Here is an 18,206-nt window from a genome sequence, read left to right as displayed (position 1 = left end):
GAATTTAACAGGAACGGATCTAGCTGAACACTGTGAGCAGGACGCACTGCACTAAATGTAAATAGCAGGAACGGATCTAGCTGAACACTGTGAGCAGGACGCACTGCACTAAATGTAAATAGTCTAGAAGATAACAGGAACGGATCTAGCTGAACACTGTGAGCAGGACGCACTGCATTAAATGTAAATAGTCTAGATAGAAGATAACAGGAACGGATCTAGCTAAACTGAATACAGTGTATATATATATATGCAACACCTGGGATGCATATATATACACAATACACTGTAAGTGCAGCTAACTGACTGACTGTTCTGCCTAATCTATCTAACTCAAATCAAATGACACTGTCTCTCTCTCTCTCTATCTCTCAGCACACCGGAACACACACTACACAGGGCCGCCGTGCAGGCGGCCTTATATAGTGTGGGGTGTGTACTAAATGCCCTGAGCCGTAATTGGCCAAAGCCACCCTGGCTTTGGCCAATTACAGCTCTCTCTACTGACAGCGCTGTGATTGGCCAAGCATGCGGGTCATAGTGCATGCTTGGCCAATCATCAGCCAGCAATGCACTGCGATGCCGCAGTGAATTATGGGCCGTGACGCGCCACACGAATTTAGCGCGAACGGCCCATAACGTTCGCAATTCGGCGAACGATCGAACAGCCGATGTTCGAGTCGAACATGGGTTCGACTCGAACACGAAGCTCATCCCTACTCAGGACATCCTGTAAGCCCGGGTACCTGCCCAAGAACTGCTGCACCACCAAGTTAAGGATGTGAGCCAAACAGGGCACATGGGTCATTTGTCCCTGTCGGAGGGCAGAGAGGAGGTTGGTGCCATTGTCGCAAACCACCATTCCTGCCTTAAGTTGGCGTGGCCTCAACCACCTCTGAACCTGCCCCTGCAGAGCTGACAGAACCTCTGCCCCAGTGTGGCTCCTGTCCCCCAAGCACACCAGCTCAAGCACCGCATGGCATCTTTTGGCCTGCGTACTTGCGTAGCCCCTTGAATGACTACGGAGCACCGCTGGTTCCGAGGAAGAGGCCATGATGGAAGAAGAAGAGGAGGGGGTGGAGGAGAGAGGTGTGTCACAATCATTAGCATTTTGGAGGCGTGGTGGCGGAACAACCTCCAACACTACTGCACCTTGTCCTGCATCCTTCCCAGCTGCCAGCAGAGTCACCCAATGCGCCGTGAAACTTAGGTAATGTCCCTGTCCATGCCTGCTGGACCATGAGTCAGCGGTAATATGCACCTTACCGCTGACCGCCCTGTCCAGCGAGGCATGGACATTGCCTTCCACATGCTGGTAGAGAGCCGGAATCGCCTTCCGTGAGAAAAAGTGGCGTTTGGGTACCTGCCACTGAGGAACCGCACATTCCACAAACAAACGGAAGGGGGCAGAGTCTACCAACTGAAAAGGCAGCAGTTGAAGTGCTAGCAATTTTGCCAAGCTAGCATTTAACCGCTGGGCATGTGGATGGCTGGGAACAAACTTCTTTCGGCGGTGCAGCAGCTGGGGCAGGGAAATTTGCCTGGTACAAATTGACGTCGGTGTACCAAAATCAGATTGCCCACAAGTACTTGGCTGTGACACACCTAATTCTACACCTTCATTCCTCTCAGTGCAGGTCTCAGAGAGGACTGAAGGTCTAGTGGGGTTGGAAATCTCAGCTGATGAGGAGCAAGGAGAGGTCCTCTTTGTTCTTTGGTGTTGCCAACGAACTGCATGGCAGGTCAATATATGTCTGGTCAAGCATATGGTACCCAAGCGGGAGATGTTTTGGCCACGCGAGATACGCTTGAGACATATGTTGCAAATAGCAGCGGTGCGATCTGATGCACTCGTCTCAAAAAAGGCCCACACCAAAGAACTTTTTGAATAACGCGCAGAGACTGCAGCGCCCTGCACATGTGGAGCTTTGGGGTGTGATGCAGTCAATGTGCTGCCCTTAGGCTAGCCCCTGGAGGGCATCCTGCCTCGTTGGTGATGTGCCGCCTCCTCCTCTCTCCTATCAGGCACCCACGTTGAGTCAGTGACCTCATCATCCCCTCCCTCCTCATCACTGGAGCAAACCTGGCAGTATGCTGCAGCAGGGGGAGCATGACTGCCAGATTGCTGTCCTTCTTGGGCACCCCCTCTGTCCGTGCTCATGTTACTGCCTTCATCGAGCTCAGTATCATCATCAGAGCCTTCCAAACGCTGGGCATCCTCCTGGAGCATGTACCCAACACTGTGGTCAAACAGTTCGAGGGACTCCTCAGGAGGACATGGTGGGGCTAGGGAAGGAGTCACTGATGACATTGAGCCAAGGGAAGAGGCCGCTGCTTTGCCAGACAAAGTACCCTGGGAATGGGTGAGAGAGGATGAGGAGGATGAGGATGGCTTGGTCATCCACTCGACCAAGTCTTCCGCATGTTGCGGCTCAACATGGCCAGCTGCCGAAAAAAAGGCCAAGCGTGTCCCATGGCCACGTGCTGATGAGGATGCACCGTCTCCACGACCAGCACTAGACACAGAGCCTGCTTGCCCTCTCTTATTGGCTTGTGACTGTCTGCCTCTTCTTCTTGGCCTTCCAGACATGCTAATGGCCTGTAGCTGCACTAAGCTGGGATATATATATATATATATATATATATATATATATATATATATATATATATGTACTGATACTGCAGCTAGCAAAATCAACTGCCTGCCTTTAGTATGAGAACACCACCAACCTTCTACAGGTAGCTTTAGCTGAACACTGTGAGGTGGACGCACCCCACTAACTTGTAGGCTTAGCTGAACACTGTGAGCAGGACGCACTGCACTTACTGTAAATAGTCTAGCTGCCTGACTGTGGTACTAATAGGATCAAAAGAACACCAGCAATTTTCTTCAGGTAGCTGTATTTACTGTAACAAGACAAGCCTGCCTGTCAGTAAGAAGATAACAGAAACGGATCTAGCTGAACACTGTGAGCAGGATGCACCCCACTAGCTTGTAGGTTTAGCTGAACACTGTGAGGTGGACGCACCCCACTAACTTGTAGGTTTAGCTGAACACTGTGAGCAGGACGCACCCCACTAACTTGTAGGTTTAGCAGAACACTGTGAGCAGGACGCACTGCACTAACTGTAAATAGTCTAGCTGCCTGACTGTGGTACTAATAGGATCAAAAGAACACCAGCAATTTTCTTCAGGTAGCTGTATTTACTGTAACAAGACAAGCCTGCCTGTCAGTAAGAAGATAACAGAAATGGATCTAGCTGAACACTGTGAGCAGGACGCACCCCCTAGCTTGTAGGTTTAGCTGAACACTGTGAGGTGAACGCACCCCACTAACTTGTAGGTTTAGCTGAACACTGTGAGCAGGACGCACCCCACTAACTTGTAGGTTTAGCTGAACACTGTGAGCAGGACGCACTGCACTAACTGTAAATAGTCTAGCTGCCTGACTGTGGTACTAATAGGATCAAAAGAACACCAGCAATTTTCTTCAGGTAGCTGTATTTACTGTAACAAGACAAGCTTGCCTGTCAGTAAGAAGATAACAGAAATGGATCTACCTGAACACTGTGAGCAGGACGCACCCCACTAGCTTGTAGTTTAGCTGAACACTGTGAGGTGAACGCACCCCACTAACTTGTAGGTTTAGCTGAACACTGTGAGCAGGACGCACCCCACTAACTTGTAGGTTTAGCAGAACACTGTGAGCAGGACGCACTGCACTAACTGTAAATAGTCTAGCTGCCTGACTGTGGTACTAATACGACCAAAAGAACACCAGCAATTTTCTACAGGTAGCTGTATTTACTGTAACAAGACAAGCCTGCCTGTCAGTAAGAAGATAACAGAAACGGATCTAGCTGAACACTGTGAGCAGGACGCATCCCACTAGCTTGTAGGTTTAGCTGAACACTGTGAGGTGGACGCACCCCACTAACTTGTAGGTTTAGCTGAACACTGTGAGCAGGATGCACTGCACTAACTGTAAATAGTCTAGCTGCCTGACTGTGGTACTAATAGGATCAAAAGAACACAAGCAATTTTCTTCAGGTAGCTGTATTTACTGTAACAAGACAAGCCTGCCTGTCAGTAAGAAGATAACAGAAATGGATCTAGCTGAACACTGTGAGCAGGACGCACCCCACTAACTTGTAGGTTTAGCAGAACACTGTGAGCAGGACGCTCTGCACTAAATGTAAATAGTTTAGCTGCCTGACTGTGGTACTAATAGGATCAAAAGAACACCAGTAATTTTCTTCTAAATACTGTAACAAGACAAGCCTGCCTGTCAGTAAGAAGATAACAGGAACAGATCTAGCTGAACACTGTGAGCAGGACGCACTGCACTAAATGTAAATAGTCTAGCTGCCTGACTGTGGTACTAATAGGATCAAAAAAACACCAGTAATTTTCTTCAAAATACTGTAACAAGACAAGCCTGCCTGTCAGTAGGAATATAACAGGAACGGATCTAGCTGAACACTGTGAGCAGGACGCACTGCACTAAATGTAAATAGTCTAGAAGATAACAGGAACGGATCTAGCTAAACTGAATACAGTGTATATATATATATATATATATGCAACACCTGAATACAGTGTATATATATATATATATATATATATATATGCAACACCTGGGATGCATATATATATACACAATACACTTTAAGTGCAGCTAACTGACTGACTGTCCTGCCTAATCTAGCTAACTCAAATGAAATGACACTGTCTCTCTCTCTCTCTCTATTTCTCAGCACACCGGAATACACTGCACAGGGCCGCCGTGCAGGCAGCCTTATATAGTGTGGGGCGTGTACTAAATCTCCTGAGCCATAATTGGCCAAAGCCTCCTTGGCTTTGGCCAATTACGGCTCTCTGTTAAGGCGGCGCTGTGATTGGCCAAGCATGCGGGTCATAGTGCATGCTTGGCCAATCATCAGCAAGCAATGCACTGCGATGCCGCAGTGAATTATGGGCCGTGACGCGCCACACGAATTTGGTGCGAACGGCCCATATTGTTCGCAATTCGACAAACGATCGAACAGCCGATGTTCGAGTCGAACATGGGTTCGACTCGAACACGAAGCTCATCCCTAGTCCCTGTGGACCTTGGTAACCCAGTTACCCATTGTGGATCCCTGTCCACTTTAACCATTAATCTAGGGGCTCAGTATAGGCGGAACCGCACCTTTGGTTCATATATAGCGCTCCTCTTGCGCTGGGCATTTTTGAGGGTCTCTTACCCTTCATTCCCTTACTTAATTCAATGCCCATAATGACTGGCCAGTCTTCTCTCTTCTCTACGTGTGCCTATACCCTCTTGCCTCTAAACTACTTTATCTAGCAGATTTACTACATATACCTGTGAACAGCACTATTCTTCCCTTTCTTATCTATAACACTCCAATAGACAATAGACAGGGACAACATAACATATAACCACCAATCAATACAGTTCGATTAAGGGGAGTAAAATAGGTACCCTTTGTCCCGAAAATGCCTTACCGATCAAGGAAGTCTGATAACTCAAATGTAAGCAAAAGGCTTACCTCAGCCGGCTGATTATCAGAAATTCCCGGATCGTCTCAAGCTCCTCGTTTCGGATACTCAGGGTCACGTGGAATCCCCTCCTGGCTGGCTCGCCATGCTGACTTGATTAAATTGATGATAGGCAACTCCTATCCTCATATTGATTAGTGGTTCCAAATTAATAATAACTACTGCAGTAGGGAACAGACACAAAAGATACGCTCAGCATCTTTCCAAATTACTGTTCTGCTTTATTATGACGCAATTGAAGGTTTTTATGCACATGATTACGTAGGTATCACATTAATATTACAATTGTAGGTTTATCGTAACGGGTGTTACATAGGCAGGCTTATTCTAATCAGGACTCGAAAGAATGTAAACATTTACTGAAAACATTATTAGTGATGTTGCACAGTGAGGGCCGTGTGCAATACATACAAAATACAATACAATTATATACAGAACGTACACATTTCCATTACATACCTATAAGGGGATGTTTTTTCATGTAACTTGGAAGTAAGTCATAGCACCATGGTGCTCTGTTCAGGGGTATGTCACATTGAGATTGTTCCAATCTAATCCAAAGTTTAGTAGAACGATGTCGATTCCAGTCTATAAGTCTGACCAGATGAGTTGCGTAGTAATATTTTCGGAGGTCTGGTACTGCCAGACCACCGTAAAGTTTAGGTAGGGTAAGTAGTCATCTGGAAAGTCTGGGCTTTTTATTGGCCCAAATGAAGTCAAAGAATAATGTATTAGTCTGGGCAAAATATGATGAGGGGATCTGGATCGGTAGAGCTTGTAGTAAATATAAAAATTTGGGGAGGATACACATCTTGAGAATATTGCATCTACCGAACCATGAGTGTAGACCTGTCTGCCATTTGGTTAATAAGGACCGGATCGCAGTTAATAATGGGGGAAATTTAACGCAAATACCTGGGACATTTTGGAGGGGATGTGAGTACCCAAATATTTCAGTGCCTTAGTTGTCCATTTGAAGTTGAAGCTTTCTCTAAGGGATGTAAGTAGCCGGGAATGTAGTCCTATGCCCAAAGCTTCGGACTTGGTAAGATTAGTACATGGTGTGTCTGTCCCCTCCCCCGGACTCTGTAATCAGAGCTGGGATGCTCCAGCTACCTCCAACCACCACCCATCACTGCGTATAATAAGCTTTGGTAACCATGGTAACAAAAGCCTGGTTGACCTTATTTAAAGTGCCAACTACTATACAGTATATAACAGTGAGTTTAAGGGAAAAATATGCCAATTATTTATCAGCACAGCGGATTTGGAGGGAAATTACTTTAAAATATGGGCGGAGCTCCACTTTAAGGTCCCGTTGTCACCGGCCCACTAGGGCACGAAAAGTGCAGCTAAAACACCACTAAAATTACCAGCGATTTAGGGCTGTTTTATCGGCTCTGCAGTGTGAAAGGGGTCTTACTACACAAGTCACTGTATGGTGATTGGAGATGGAAGTAGTGGTGAATGGGTTGTAGGAAATCCACTTTTACACATGTATGAACTTTCTCTTGATGTTTGTAATTTTATAAGATAACTTTGTTGCTCTTCATATTTATGTATTTTTGTACATTATATGTTATATAGATTGAAGTATCTGTGAATAGATTGGAGGAGATCTGCCCTTCCTCTCATGTATGAAAGTGTATTTTTGTAGTGAATATAATTGTTATATCTGATCCCTATTGGTGGGATTATCACATCTAGTATAATATGGAAGACTGCAGCACTAGTATATAACATTCACACAATATAAATGTGACAATATAACAATAAAAGTGGGACTCCTCATCACAAAACTTCCTATAAGTGTATATATAACAATGGTATGGAGACTATTTCACTGATAACTAATGAAGAGAATTTATAATCAGCAGATATAAAATTAGTGCAGCAATATTAGTACAAATTTTCAAAAAAGTTCCAAATAAAGAACGGTAATAATAAAATCTTCTACACACCATAAGATCAAATCCTCCACCATGAGGTTCTAAGGAAATCCCAAAGTACAATGGTGTCACTTTTAGTCAATGAAGTTTCCACAACATGAGTGAGACTTCTGTGACCTTCAAAGTGAATCCCCACAACTGAATCCAAGACTTAGCAGAAGGTTGGAGGTGAAAGCCTAGAGGTCAGTGTGAGTGTGTATGGTCCAATCCCCATACAGGAATAATGAATGGATCACACTACCTCATCCACTTCTCATGTCACATTTAGTAATTGGGGTCCACAAAAAGAGAAATCCTCCAATAGTGTAGATGATCGATCGTCTTTTATAAAGTGATCTCATATTAATGATTCCAATAAAGAGAAATTAGTTCCATTCATGTAGAGAATAGTTACATTCATACCTGGGGAAGAAATTCATTTTCTTCTGGTAACATTCTTCTCTTCTTCTACAGATTGTCCTCTAATCACCTGACAGACAGTTCCTGCCCCCACCTGGCATCTGGAATAAGAAATAACCAGACACTGAGGACACTGGACCTGTCTATGAACAATCTGGAGGGTCCTCATTTCAGGGATCTGATGGAAGCTCTGACAACAAGCCAGATAGAGGAATTACAGTGAGTATAACAGGACTGACTGAGATAATAATATTCTGGTACAGTTTTATATCTAAACCACATCAATAATATAGAAATATGAGAATGTCATCAAATTTCATCTTTAGACTCCATAAGGCTCCATGCACACTGGGCTTAAAAAATGTCAGTTCCCTTGGCAGAAAAAAAATTCATATAGAGATTTTATTGGACAAAGTTTAGACGAGTTTAGGAGAGTTTTGCATTTTTCTGCCAGAAAGCTCCAATCAGAAACACGAACCAGAAGGTTTTTTCCTGCCTCTAAACATTGAGCTCAAAATATGTCTGTAATCGTCCCAATGTGTATGGAGACATAGGAGAACATGGAGCTGCTTCTACAGGCAGAATACAAAACTCCTGTAGTAGCAACAATGTATTAAGCCAGTGTGCATGGAGCCTAAATATCCAATACTGGACTATTACACTACATTACCAAAAGTATTGGGACACCTGCCTTTACACACACATGAACTTTAATGACATCCCAGTCTTAGTCCGTAGGGTTCAACATTGAGTTGGCCCACCCTTTTCAGCTATAACAGCTTCATTTCTTCTGCGAATGCTGTCCACAATGTTTAGGAGTGTGTCTATGGGAATGTTTGACCATTCTTCCAGAAGCACATTTGTGAGGTCAGGCACTGATGTTGGATGAGAAGGCCTGACTCACAGTCTCTGCTCTAATTCATCCCAAAGGTGTCCCATTGGGTTGAGGTCAGGACCCTGTGCAGGCCAGTCAAGTTCCTCCACCCCAAACTCGCTCATCCATGTTTTTTTTTTAATTTTCAATTTTTAATGGTTTTAAACATGTACAAGGTCATAGAAATAAAGGTCATATTATATACAGACCAAGACAGAGTCAAGAAATAGGGATGTTACCCTTCTCATACATAAACATGCTTTAGAAGATGACAGTCTTATTTAGGTACATATATGGTGACCTTGTAGAAAACAGTCTACATCTGACTGAAGGGTATGTCAAAAAGTGAACAAATAGATAACCTTGAACAAATATAGAAATAGCCAACAGCTTTCCTGCTTTATTCCCAGAAGAGTATGATGCTTTTATGTGCTGCAAATTCCTCTCATAGTCAGTAATTAATATTTGTTTAAGTCCAACCTACGCTCTTTAAGTTCCTCTATTAAAATTTGGGATACATCTTTTTTATTTTGTGTCTCTAAGTGGTATATTTTTGTTAACAAAGAATTCATCTTTTGTGTTTTTTGTTTTTTTTTCCCTTGGAGCGATTTGTAACAATAGGCCTCTGATGAAGGCCTTGTGGGCACACCAGTTAGTAGAAGCTGAAGTATCTTCTGTGGTGTTAAAATGAAAAAATTCCTCTAGCTGTGATTTTACTCTATCTCGGTGAATTTTGTGATTAAAAATACGTGTATTGTTACGCCAAAGAATTGTGGGGGTTATGTTAAGTTGTTCTTCTAGTTCCATTGTTATGGGCGCATGGTCCGACCATGAAATAGTTTTGATAGTTGACAGTTTTGTTTTGTATAAGGAAGATAAATCTGTAAGTATTAGATCAATTCTAGAATATGATCTATGTGGGTTGGAGAAGAACGTAAAGTCCTTTTCCTCCGAGTGATGATATCTCCAAACATCATATAGAGCTTCTTTATGAATAGTGGAATGTAGTACAGACTTGTGATGTAATTTAGGAGGCGAGCAGTCAATGTGGGAATCAATCACCGAGTTAAAGTCACCTAACAAGAGGAGATTTCCCTTACATAGGGACTAAACCTTTTTGAGAAGAGTCCTCAAAAAGGTGATTTGTCCTCTGTTAGGAGCATATACTGTTACAATAGTATACATTACATCATTTATGGTAAATATTAATATTATATAACGTCCATGAGGATCTTTGATTACATCTTGTAAAGAAAATGAAATGTAATTTTTGATTGCTATGAGAACACCATTATGTTTTGTGTCAGCACTGGCAAAAAAGATATATGGATATTGTTAATGAGAACATTTTGGTGCTTTAGTAGCTGAAAAATGTGTTTCCTGTATACATAATAATACATCTCCCTTCAGTTTTTGGGCTTCCGACCACATGAGTTTACGTTTAAAAGGGCTATTTAGTCCCTTAACATTGAGTGAAACAAACTTAATAGTCATCAGAAATTAGAATGTGAACTACAGACGCTTTGTATTGAGATAAATGAATAAGATAATCAGTGCTGTCCAAGGATTTACCAGGTATAGAAATAGAGTCATACTTACAAAAAGTAAGAGTAGTGGAAAGGAGATGCTGCCACCTACTGGTATTGAAAGTCGTGGTCAACTATGTATAAGTCGGGTAACTCTGTATCATATGCACAATTGCCCTTGTGTAGGTGACGTACAAAAAACAGCAGCTTGAACATAAAAACATAAGAGTATAAAAGATGAGGTTATCAACGTGACAAAAAAGAAAAAGAAAAAAACAAACAAAATGTAAAAAAGAGCCCGGAGCCTGCCCCGGTATCCAAAGGCAGCCTAAGCTGCTTGACATTTGAGGGCGCTCATTCCACGCCAACATGGCGTTAAGGAAAATGTTCCTGGGTTTCTAATGAGTTTTAAGGCTCCATGTACCGCAATGGTCGCATTGTACGAGGTATTTATCTTAATGCATTCCTGATTTGGAGATTAAGACCAGTCTTTCTGAATTTTAGTTGGTTCTCGTCCATCCGTCGGTTTGTCTGCAGGGAGAATATACCATTCTTTAAGAAGGTGAAGGCCGGATTCCAATGAGAATATGTTGAATGTTTTGCCCTGGTAGGTCACCGTGAGCTTTGATGGGGTCCCCAATCGATAGGTAATGTTATGGTTGCGCAAGGCTTTAGTGATTGTAAGGAGTTTCTTCCTATGTTGTATAGTAGCTTGTGAGAGATCGGTGAATAAAGCAATGCCTGCATATTGTCCATTCATTTGAGGATTGTTTCGTATGGCACGCATAGCATCTTCTTTTAGATGATAATAATGTATTCTTGCGAATACATCTCTTGGTACTGTGTCCGGGAGAAAGTTTGGTTTAGGCAGTCTGTGTGCCCTGTCGATCGTTAGTTCAATGTCAGTTGTGCTAAGCAATAGTGTGCGTAGCATTTGGCGTATAAAGCCACTCAGATCAGAATTTGGGATGGATTCTGGTATCCCGCAGAATGTAATATTATTGCTCCGTGAGCGGTCTTCCATGTCTGTTAACTTTGCCGCCATTCTCTGTATATCATTTTGTTGCTCTTTAAATGCCTCCACTAAATTATTGTGGGCAGAGAAAGCATCCTCCATTTTATGCTCTGTATATGTCATTCTGTGCTGTAGATCTTGCACTTTAGCTTTAATGGGTTTTAGCATTTGCAGCATATCAATATGTAAAGAGACTCTTAGGGAGATTAGCATGTCTTTCATATCTGTCATGGTTACAGGCTGAGAGGAGGAATGGAAGTGTTCTAGAGGAGTTTTGTTAGAGATCTCTGCTGTGCTGTCCTCCATGTCAGATTCTTCTTCCTGCCTGTCTCCCTTAGCTTTTTTAAACTTAGTAGGGCTGCGTGTAGTGGGGCTATCAGGGGGGGAGATGTGAGTTTCCCCCCTGTTTGTGCAGTCAATTGCGGTACATACCGAGGATGAGCTGCTGGAATCTGAAGAATTTCCTCTTTCTCCGTCCGCGTGTGTACTCCGCCGCCAGCGCCATCTTGGGACATTCGGCCGCCTGTGGAGGGATAATAATCTGTTAATCTTAATTGGTTTTGGTGCTGTGGACCCCGTTTTCGGTCAGCCCCAAGTGCAGAGTCTTCTGGGGAAGCCATAGGTGGTGGTGGGGATCACATCTGTCGCTGTGTAGCATTGCTTGTGGTGGTTTGAAGCAGGAGCTCAGCTAGAAGGCAGCCATCTCTCACGCTGGCTAGACACGAACTAGCTCATCCATGTTTTTATGGACCTTGCTTTATGCTCTGGTGCACAGTCATGTTGGAAAAGGGAAGGAGCTGTCCCCAAACTGTTCCCACAAAGTTGGGAGCATGAAATTGTCCAAAATGTCTTGGTATGCTGATGCCTTAAGAGTTCCCTTCACTGGAACTAAGGGGCCAAGCCCAACCCCTGAGAAACACCCCCACACCATAATCCCCCTCCCCCCACTCCATAACCCCCACACCATAATCCCCCCTCCACCAAATGATTTGCCAGTGCACAAAGCAAGGTCCATAAAGACATAGATGAGCGAGTTTGGAGTGGAGGAACTTGACTGACCTGCACAGAGTCCTGACCTCAACCCAATAGAACACCTTTGGTATTATTTAGAGCGGAGACTGCAAGCCAGGCCTTCTAATCCAACATGATTGTTAGTATGGTGCTTTTGACAGCCAATTCCGATTTTTCATCCGACAAAAGCTAGATGTGCAGACTATAACATTTGTATCGTACGTGAACTCAGCATCTGATTTTTGTTTAATCAGTACAGTTTTCACCCAAAATAAATTGTGAGAGCAAGACTACGCATGCTAAGAAACGAAAGAATACATACAAAAGGATTCAACACATTACATCACTTCTTAAGTTGTATTCTGTCGGAAGGGAATTTTCATATGGAGAGTAACCTCTTCACTTTCGTTATGAGACTAGCATGCCACAAAAAAATGGATGAACAGGCGTCCAAAAATCTGATCGTGTGTACGAGGCTTAAGACTGAAATGCCATTTAAGTTTCTGTGCTTGTAAAGGCAGGCGTCCCAATACTGTTGATAATATAGTGTATGTCTAAACTACATAGACCTAATAATAATGGATATATATTTCATCTCCTGGTTGTCTCTATATATCACCAATATCAGACAGTTCTCTAAAGCTGGATATAAAAATATAAAACATTTAATATCTGCACTAAAAAACATGAACAACTTTGTGCAAATCTAATGAATGAAAACCAGCCGCCAGCAGGAAGTCTGATATAGAAGTACAAATAGTATAATATAATGCTATGTATAGAGCCTTACACTTAGTGATAAAATGTCTGATGAGACAAATGAGAAATCTGCAACCTACAATGTGTCCGAATACCAACACTTCTAATGTAGATGTGATAACTCCACCAATAGTGATCAATAATAAAAATGTAATGCATTTTCATACATGTGAGGACGGGCAGATCTCCTCCAACCTATTCACAGCTACTTCAGTCTGTATAACATATAATGTGCAAACATACAATATCACCCGAGGTGTCCAGACAATGGGCGCAATCACATTACATAGAAAAGTAAAAGCCTCCATGTCACTGCCTGGATTCCATTATACATGGCTGCAGTCCGGAGCGGTGTGTGCTCTGAGTTCTGTGTATACTCGTGTATATGATGGAAGTGTACAATCTGTGATTCTATATATATTTAAGGATTATGCAATATGGAGGCTTTTTCTTTTCTACGTAATGTGATTGCGGCCATGTCTGGATACCTCGGGTGATATTGGAGATACTACCTGGAGATCTGACATTCCGTTGCACAGTCTGTTCTCATCAGAAGCCGGATTGAGCAGAGTGGCGCTGCTGGAAGGATATAAACAAGCGTGTCTGGGCCTTGCTTGTGGGGACAAACCTTTTGGTAAGTGACCTGTTTGCTCACCGGTGTGGGGGAGGTTGATTGAAGTTGCTGTAAGGAGGTGGAAGTTGATCAACATTCATTTAATTCATCTGGATGAATCTCTGGTATTTTTGTTAGACCCCTTTCACACTGAGGTACTTTTCAGACATTTTAGCGCTAGAAATAGCGCCTGAAAACTATTTTTATGCGTGCTTTCACACTGGGGCGGTGCGCTTGTGGGACGTTAGAAAAAGTCCTGCAAGCAGTATCTTTGGAGCGGGTTATGAACATTATAAATAGCGCTCCCAAAATGCCCCTACCCATTGAAATGAATTGGCAGCACTTCCAAGCGCTTTGAAAGCACCACAAAACTGTTTTTTTTCTTTTTTTAAAGCGGTGTTCTGGCCGAATGTATACTTTTTAAATAAAAATACCCCTGTAATACACAAGCTTAATGTATTCTAGTAAAGTTAGTCTGCAAACTAAGATCCGTTTTGTTAGTTTGTAGCATTAGTTTGTTATTTTATAAACTTCCAGCAGGCCGTGGCCTTCTTAAGTGTGGGCATCTGAAGCCAGAGTGTATTTCTTCCTGGATCTCATCCTTGCAGATCTCGCACATGCTCAGTGCAGCACAAGCAGTGTGATAGGTTTCAGGTCAGGTTTCCATAGCTACGGCAGTGTCAAAAGGAAGTTGCTGCCCCTTAGCTATGCAAACCTCTCCTCCCCTCCTCCCTCCAGGAATAAGGAAATAAATTACAATTTATCGCATCACAACACCTCCCACAAATGGCATCACATAGCCCCCTGCAAATCGCATCACAACACCCCCAACAAATCGCATCACATAGCCCCCCCGCAAATGGCATCACATCAGTCCCCGCAAAATGCATCACAACACCCCCCACAAATTGCATCACAACACCCCCCCGCAAATTGCATCACATTGCCCCCAGCAAAGCGTATCACAACACCCATCTCATGCCCCATCAAAACTGCCCCATTATATTGCCACCATCAGAACTGCCCCCATCAAAACTGCCCCAATGATATTGCCACCATCAGAAATGCCCCATCAAAACTGTCCCATCATATTGCCCCCATCAAAACTGCCCCATCAAAATTGCCCCTTTATAATTGCGACATCAAAACTTCCCCCATCAAAACTGCTCCATCATATTGCCACCATCAAAACTGCCCCGTCATATTGCCCCTATCAAAATTGCCCCCATCAAATCTGCCCCATCATATTGCCCCTATCAAAACTGCCCCTTCAGAATTGCCCCACCAAAACTACCCCATCATATTACCACCATCAAAACTGCCCCATCAAAATTGCCCCATCAGAATTGCTCCATCAAAACTGCCCCCATCAAAACTGCCCCATCATTTTGCCACCATCAGAATTGCCCCATCAAAACTGCCCCCTTTTAAACTGACCCATCATATTGCCACCATCAAAACTTCCCCCATCAAAATTGCCTCCATCAGAATTGCCCCATCAAAACTGCCCCCATCAAAACTGCCCCATCAAAATTGTCCCATCAAAACTGCCCCCATTAAAACTGCCCCATTATATTGCCACCTTCAGAATTGCCCCATCAAAACTGCCCCATCATATTGCCCCCATCAAAACCGCCCCCATCAAAACTGCCCCATCAAAACTGCCCCATCCAAATTGCCCCCATCAGATTTGCCCCATCAAAACTGCCCCATCATATTGCCACCATCAAAACTGCACCATCATATTGCCCCATCAAAACTGCCCCCATCAAAACCGCCCCATCAGAATTACCCACATCAAAAATGCCCCATCAGAATTGCCCCACCAAAACTACCCCATCATATTGCCACCATCAAAACTGCCCCATCATTAATTTTCCCCATCAGAATTGCCCCATCAAAACTGCCCCCATCAAAACTGCCCCATCATATTGCCACCATCAGAATTGCCCCATCAAAACTGCCCCCTTTTAAACTGCCCCATCATATTGCCACCATCAAAACTGCCCCATCAAAATTTTCCCCATCAGAATTGCCCCATCAAAACTGCCCCCATCAAAACTGCCCCATCATATTGCCACCATCAAAACTGCCCCATCAAAACTGCCCCCATCAAAACTGCCCCATCAAAATTGCTCCCATCAGAATTGCCCCATCAAAACTACCCCAATCAAAACTGCCCCATCATATTGCCACCTTTAAAACTGCCCCATCATATTGCCCCCATCAAAACTGCCCCATCAGAATTGCCCCATCAAAACTGCCCCGTCATATTGCCTCATCAAAACTGCCCCGTCATATTGCCCCATCAAAACTGCCCCGTCATATTGCCCCATCAAAACTGCCCCATCATATTCCTCTATTATAAATCAGTACATGGTGTGTCTGTCCCCTCCCCCGGGCTCTGTAATCAGAGCTGAGATGCTCCAGCCACCTCCCCCCTGTGTATAACAGAAGCTTTGGTAACCATGGCAACAAGAGCCTGGTTGCCCTTATTTAAAGTGCCAACTACTATACAGTATATAACATGAGTTTAAGCAAAAAATATGCCAATTCTTTATCAGCACACATAGCGGCTATGGAGGGAAATTACTTTAAAATATGGGTGGAGGTCCACTTTAAGGTCCTGTTGTCACCGGCCCACTAGGGCACGAAAAGTGCAGCTAAATCATCACTAAAGCACCACAAAAATGACCAGCGATTTAGGGCTGTTTTAGCGGCTCTGCAGTGTGAAAGGGGTCTTACTACACAAGTCACTGTATGGTGATTGGAGGTGGAAGTAGTGGTGAATGGTTTGTAGGAAATCTGCTTTTACACATTTATGAACTTTCTCTTGATATTTGTAATTTTATAAGATAACTTTGTTGCTCTTCATGTTTATGTATTTTTGTACATTATATGTTATATAGATTGAAGTAGCTGTGAATAGATTGGAGGAGATCTGCCCTTCCTCACATGTATGAAAGTGTATTTTTGTAGTGAATATAATTGTTATATCTGATCCCTATTAGTGGAATGATCACATCTAGTATAATATGAAGACTGCAGCACTAGTATATAACATTCACACAATATAAATGTGACAATATAACAATAAAAGTGAGACTCCTCATCACAAAACTCCCTATAAGTGTATATATAACAATGGTATGGAGACGATTTCACTGATAACTAATGAAGAGAATTTATAATCAGCAGATATAAAATTAGCGCAGAAATATTAGTACAACATTTCAAAAAAGTTCCAAATAAAGAACGGTAATAATAAAATCTTCTCCACACCATAAGATCAAATCCTCCACCATGAGGTTCTAAGGAAATCCCAAAGTACAATGGTTTCACTTTTAGTAAATGAAGTTTCCACAACATGAGACTTCTGTGACCATCAAAGTGAATCTCCACAACTGAATCCAAGACTTAGCAGAAGGTTGGAGGTGAAAGCCTAGAGGTCAGTGTGAGTGTGTATGGTCCAATCTCCATACAGGAATAATGAATGGATCACACCACCTCATCCACTTCTCATGTCACATTTAGTAATTGGGGTCCACAAAAAGAAAAATCCTCCAATAGTGTAGATGATCGATCGTGTTTTATAAAGTGATCTCATATTAATGATTCCAATAAACAAAAAATTAGTTCCATTCATGTAGAGAATATTTACATTCATTCCTGGGGGAGAAATTCATTTTCTTTTGGTAACATTCTTCTCTTCTTCTACAGATTGTATGATAATCACCTGACAGACAGTTCCTGCCCCCACCTGGCATCTGGAATAAGAAATAACCAGACACTGAGGACACTGGACCTGTCTATAAACAATCTGGAGGGTCCTCATTTGAGGGATCTGATGAAAGCTCTGAGAACAAGCCGGATAGAGAAATTACAGTGAGTATAACAGGACTGACTGAGACAATAATATTCTGGGACAGTTTCATATCTAAACCACATAAATAATATAGAAATATGAGAATGTCATCAAATTCCATCTTTAAGCTCCATAAGGCTCCATGCACACTGGGCTTAAAAAATGTCAGTTCTCTTGGCAGAAAAAACTTACATATAGAGATTTTATTGTACAAAGTTCAGAAGAGTTTAGGGAAGTTTTGCATTTTTTCTGCCAGAAAGCTCCAATCAGAAACACGAACCAGAAGGTTTTTTTGCTGCCTCTATACATTGAGCTCACAATATGTCTGTAATCCTCCCAATGTGTATGGAGACATAGGAGAACATGGAGCTGATTCTACAGGCAGAACACATAACCCCTGTAGTAGCAGCAATGTATTAAGCCAGTGTGCATGGAGCCTAAATATCCAATAGTGGACTATTACACTATATTACCAAAATTATTGGAACGCCTGCCTTTACACACACATGAACTTTTTTAATTAGAAAACCAACTTTATTGAGAAAATATATGCTTGGTACATAAAATAACATAAGCCAACATGGCCAAATCAGTAATATATACATGAGTAGATTAAGTCATCTTGGGGGGGA

At 42.8% G+C, this 18,206-nt stretch overlaps 2 protein-coding genes across 3 annotated transcripts in view; both read left to right on the top strand.

The window, feature by feature from the left end:
* The window catches only part of LOC141117699 (NACHT, LRR and PYD domains-containing protein 3-like), a 2,363,088-nt gene that overhangs the window by 473,982 nt on the left and 1,870,900 nt on the right, over positions 1 to 18,206 (top strand). The window lies entirely within an intron of this gene.
* LOC141117702 (ribonuclease inhibitor-like) overlaps positions 7,776 to 18,206 on the top strand; it is a 151,759-nt gene continuing 141,328 nt past the window's right edge. For both annotated transcript variants that reach the window (XM_073610700.1, XM_073610701.1), the window contains exons 1-2: positions 7,776 to 8,130; positions 17,430 to 17,594. In XM_073610700.1, the coding sequence (XP_073466801.1) occupies positions 8,057 to 8,130; positions 17,430 to 17,594 (239 nt within the window). In that variant the 5' untranslated portion in view covers positions 7,776 to 8,056. The remainder of the gene's footprint in view (positions 8,131 to 17,429; positions 17,595 to 18,206) is intronic.

This window comes from Aquarana catesbeiana, linkage group LG13, assembly GCF_042186555.1.
Source record: "Aquarana catesbeiana isolate 2022-GZ linkage group LG13, ASM4218655v1, whole genome shotgun sequence".
NCBI classification, from domain to species: Eukaryota; Metazoa; Chordata; class Amphibia; order Anura; family Ranidae; genus Aquarana; species Aquarana catesbeiana.
This window is presented reverse-complemented; position numbering and strand designations above follow the sequence as displayed.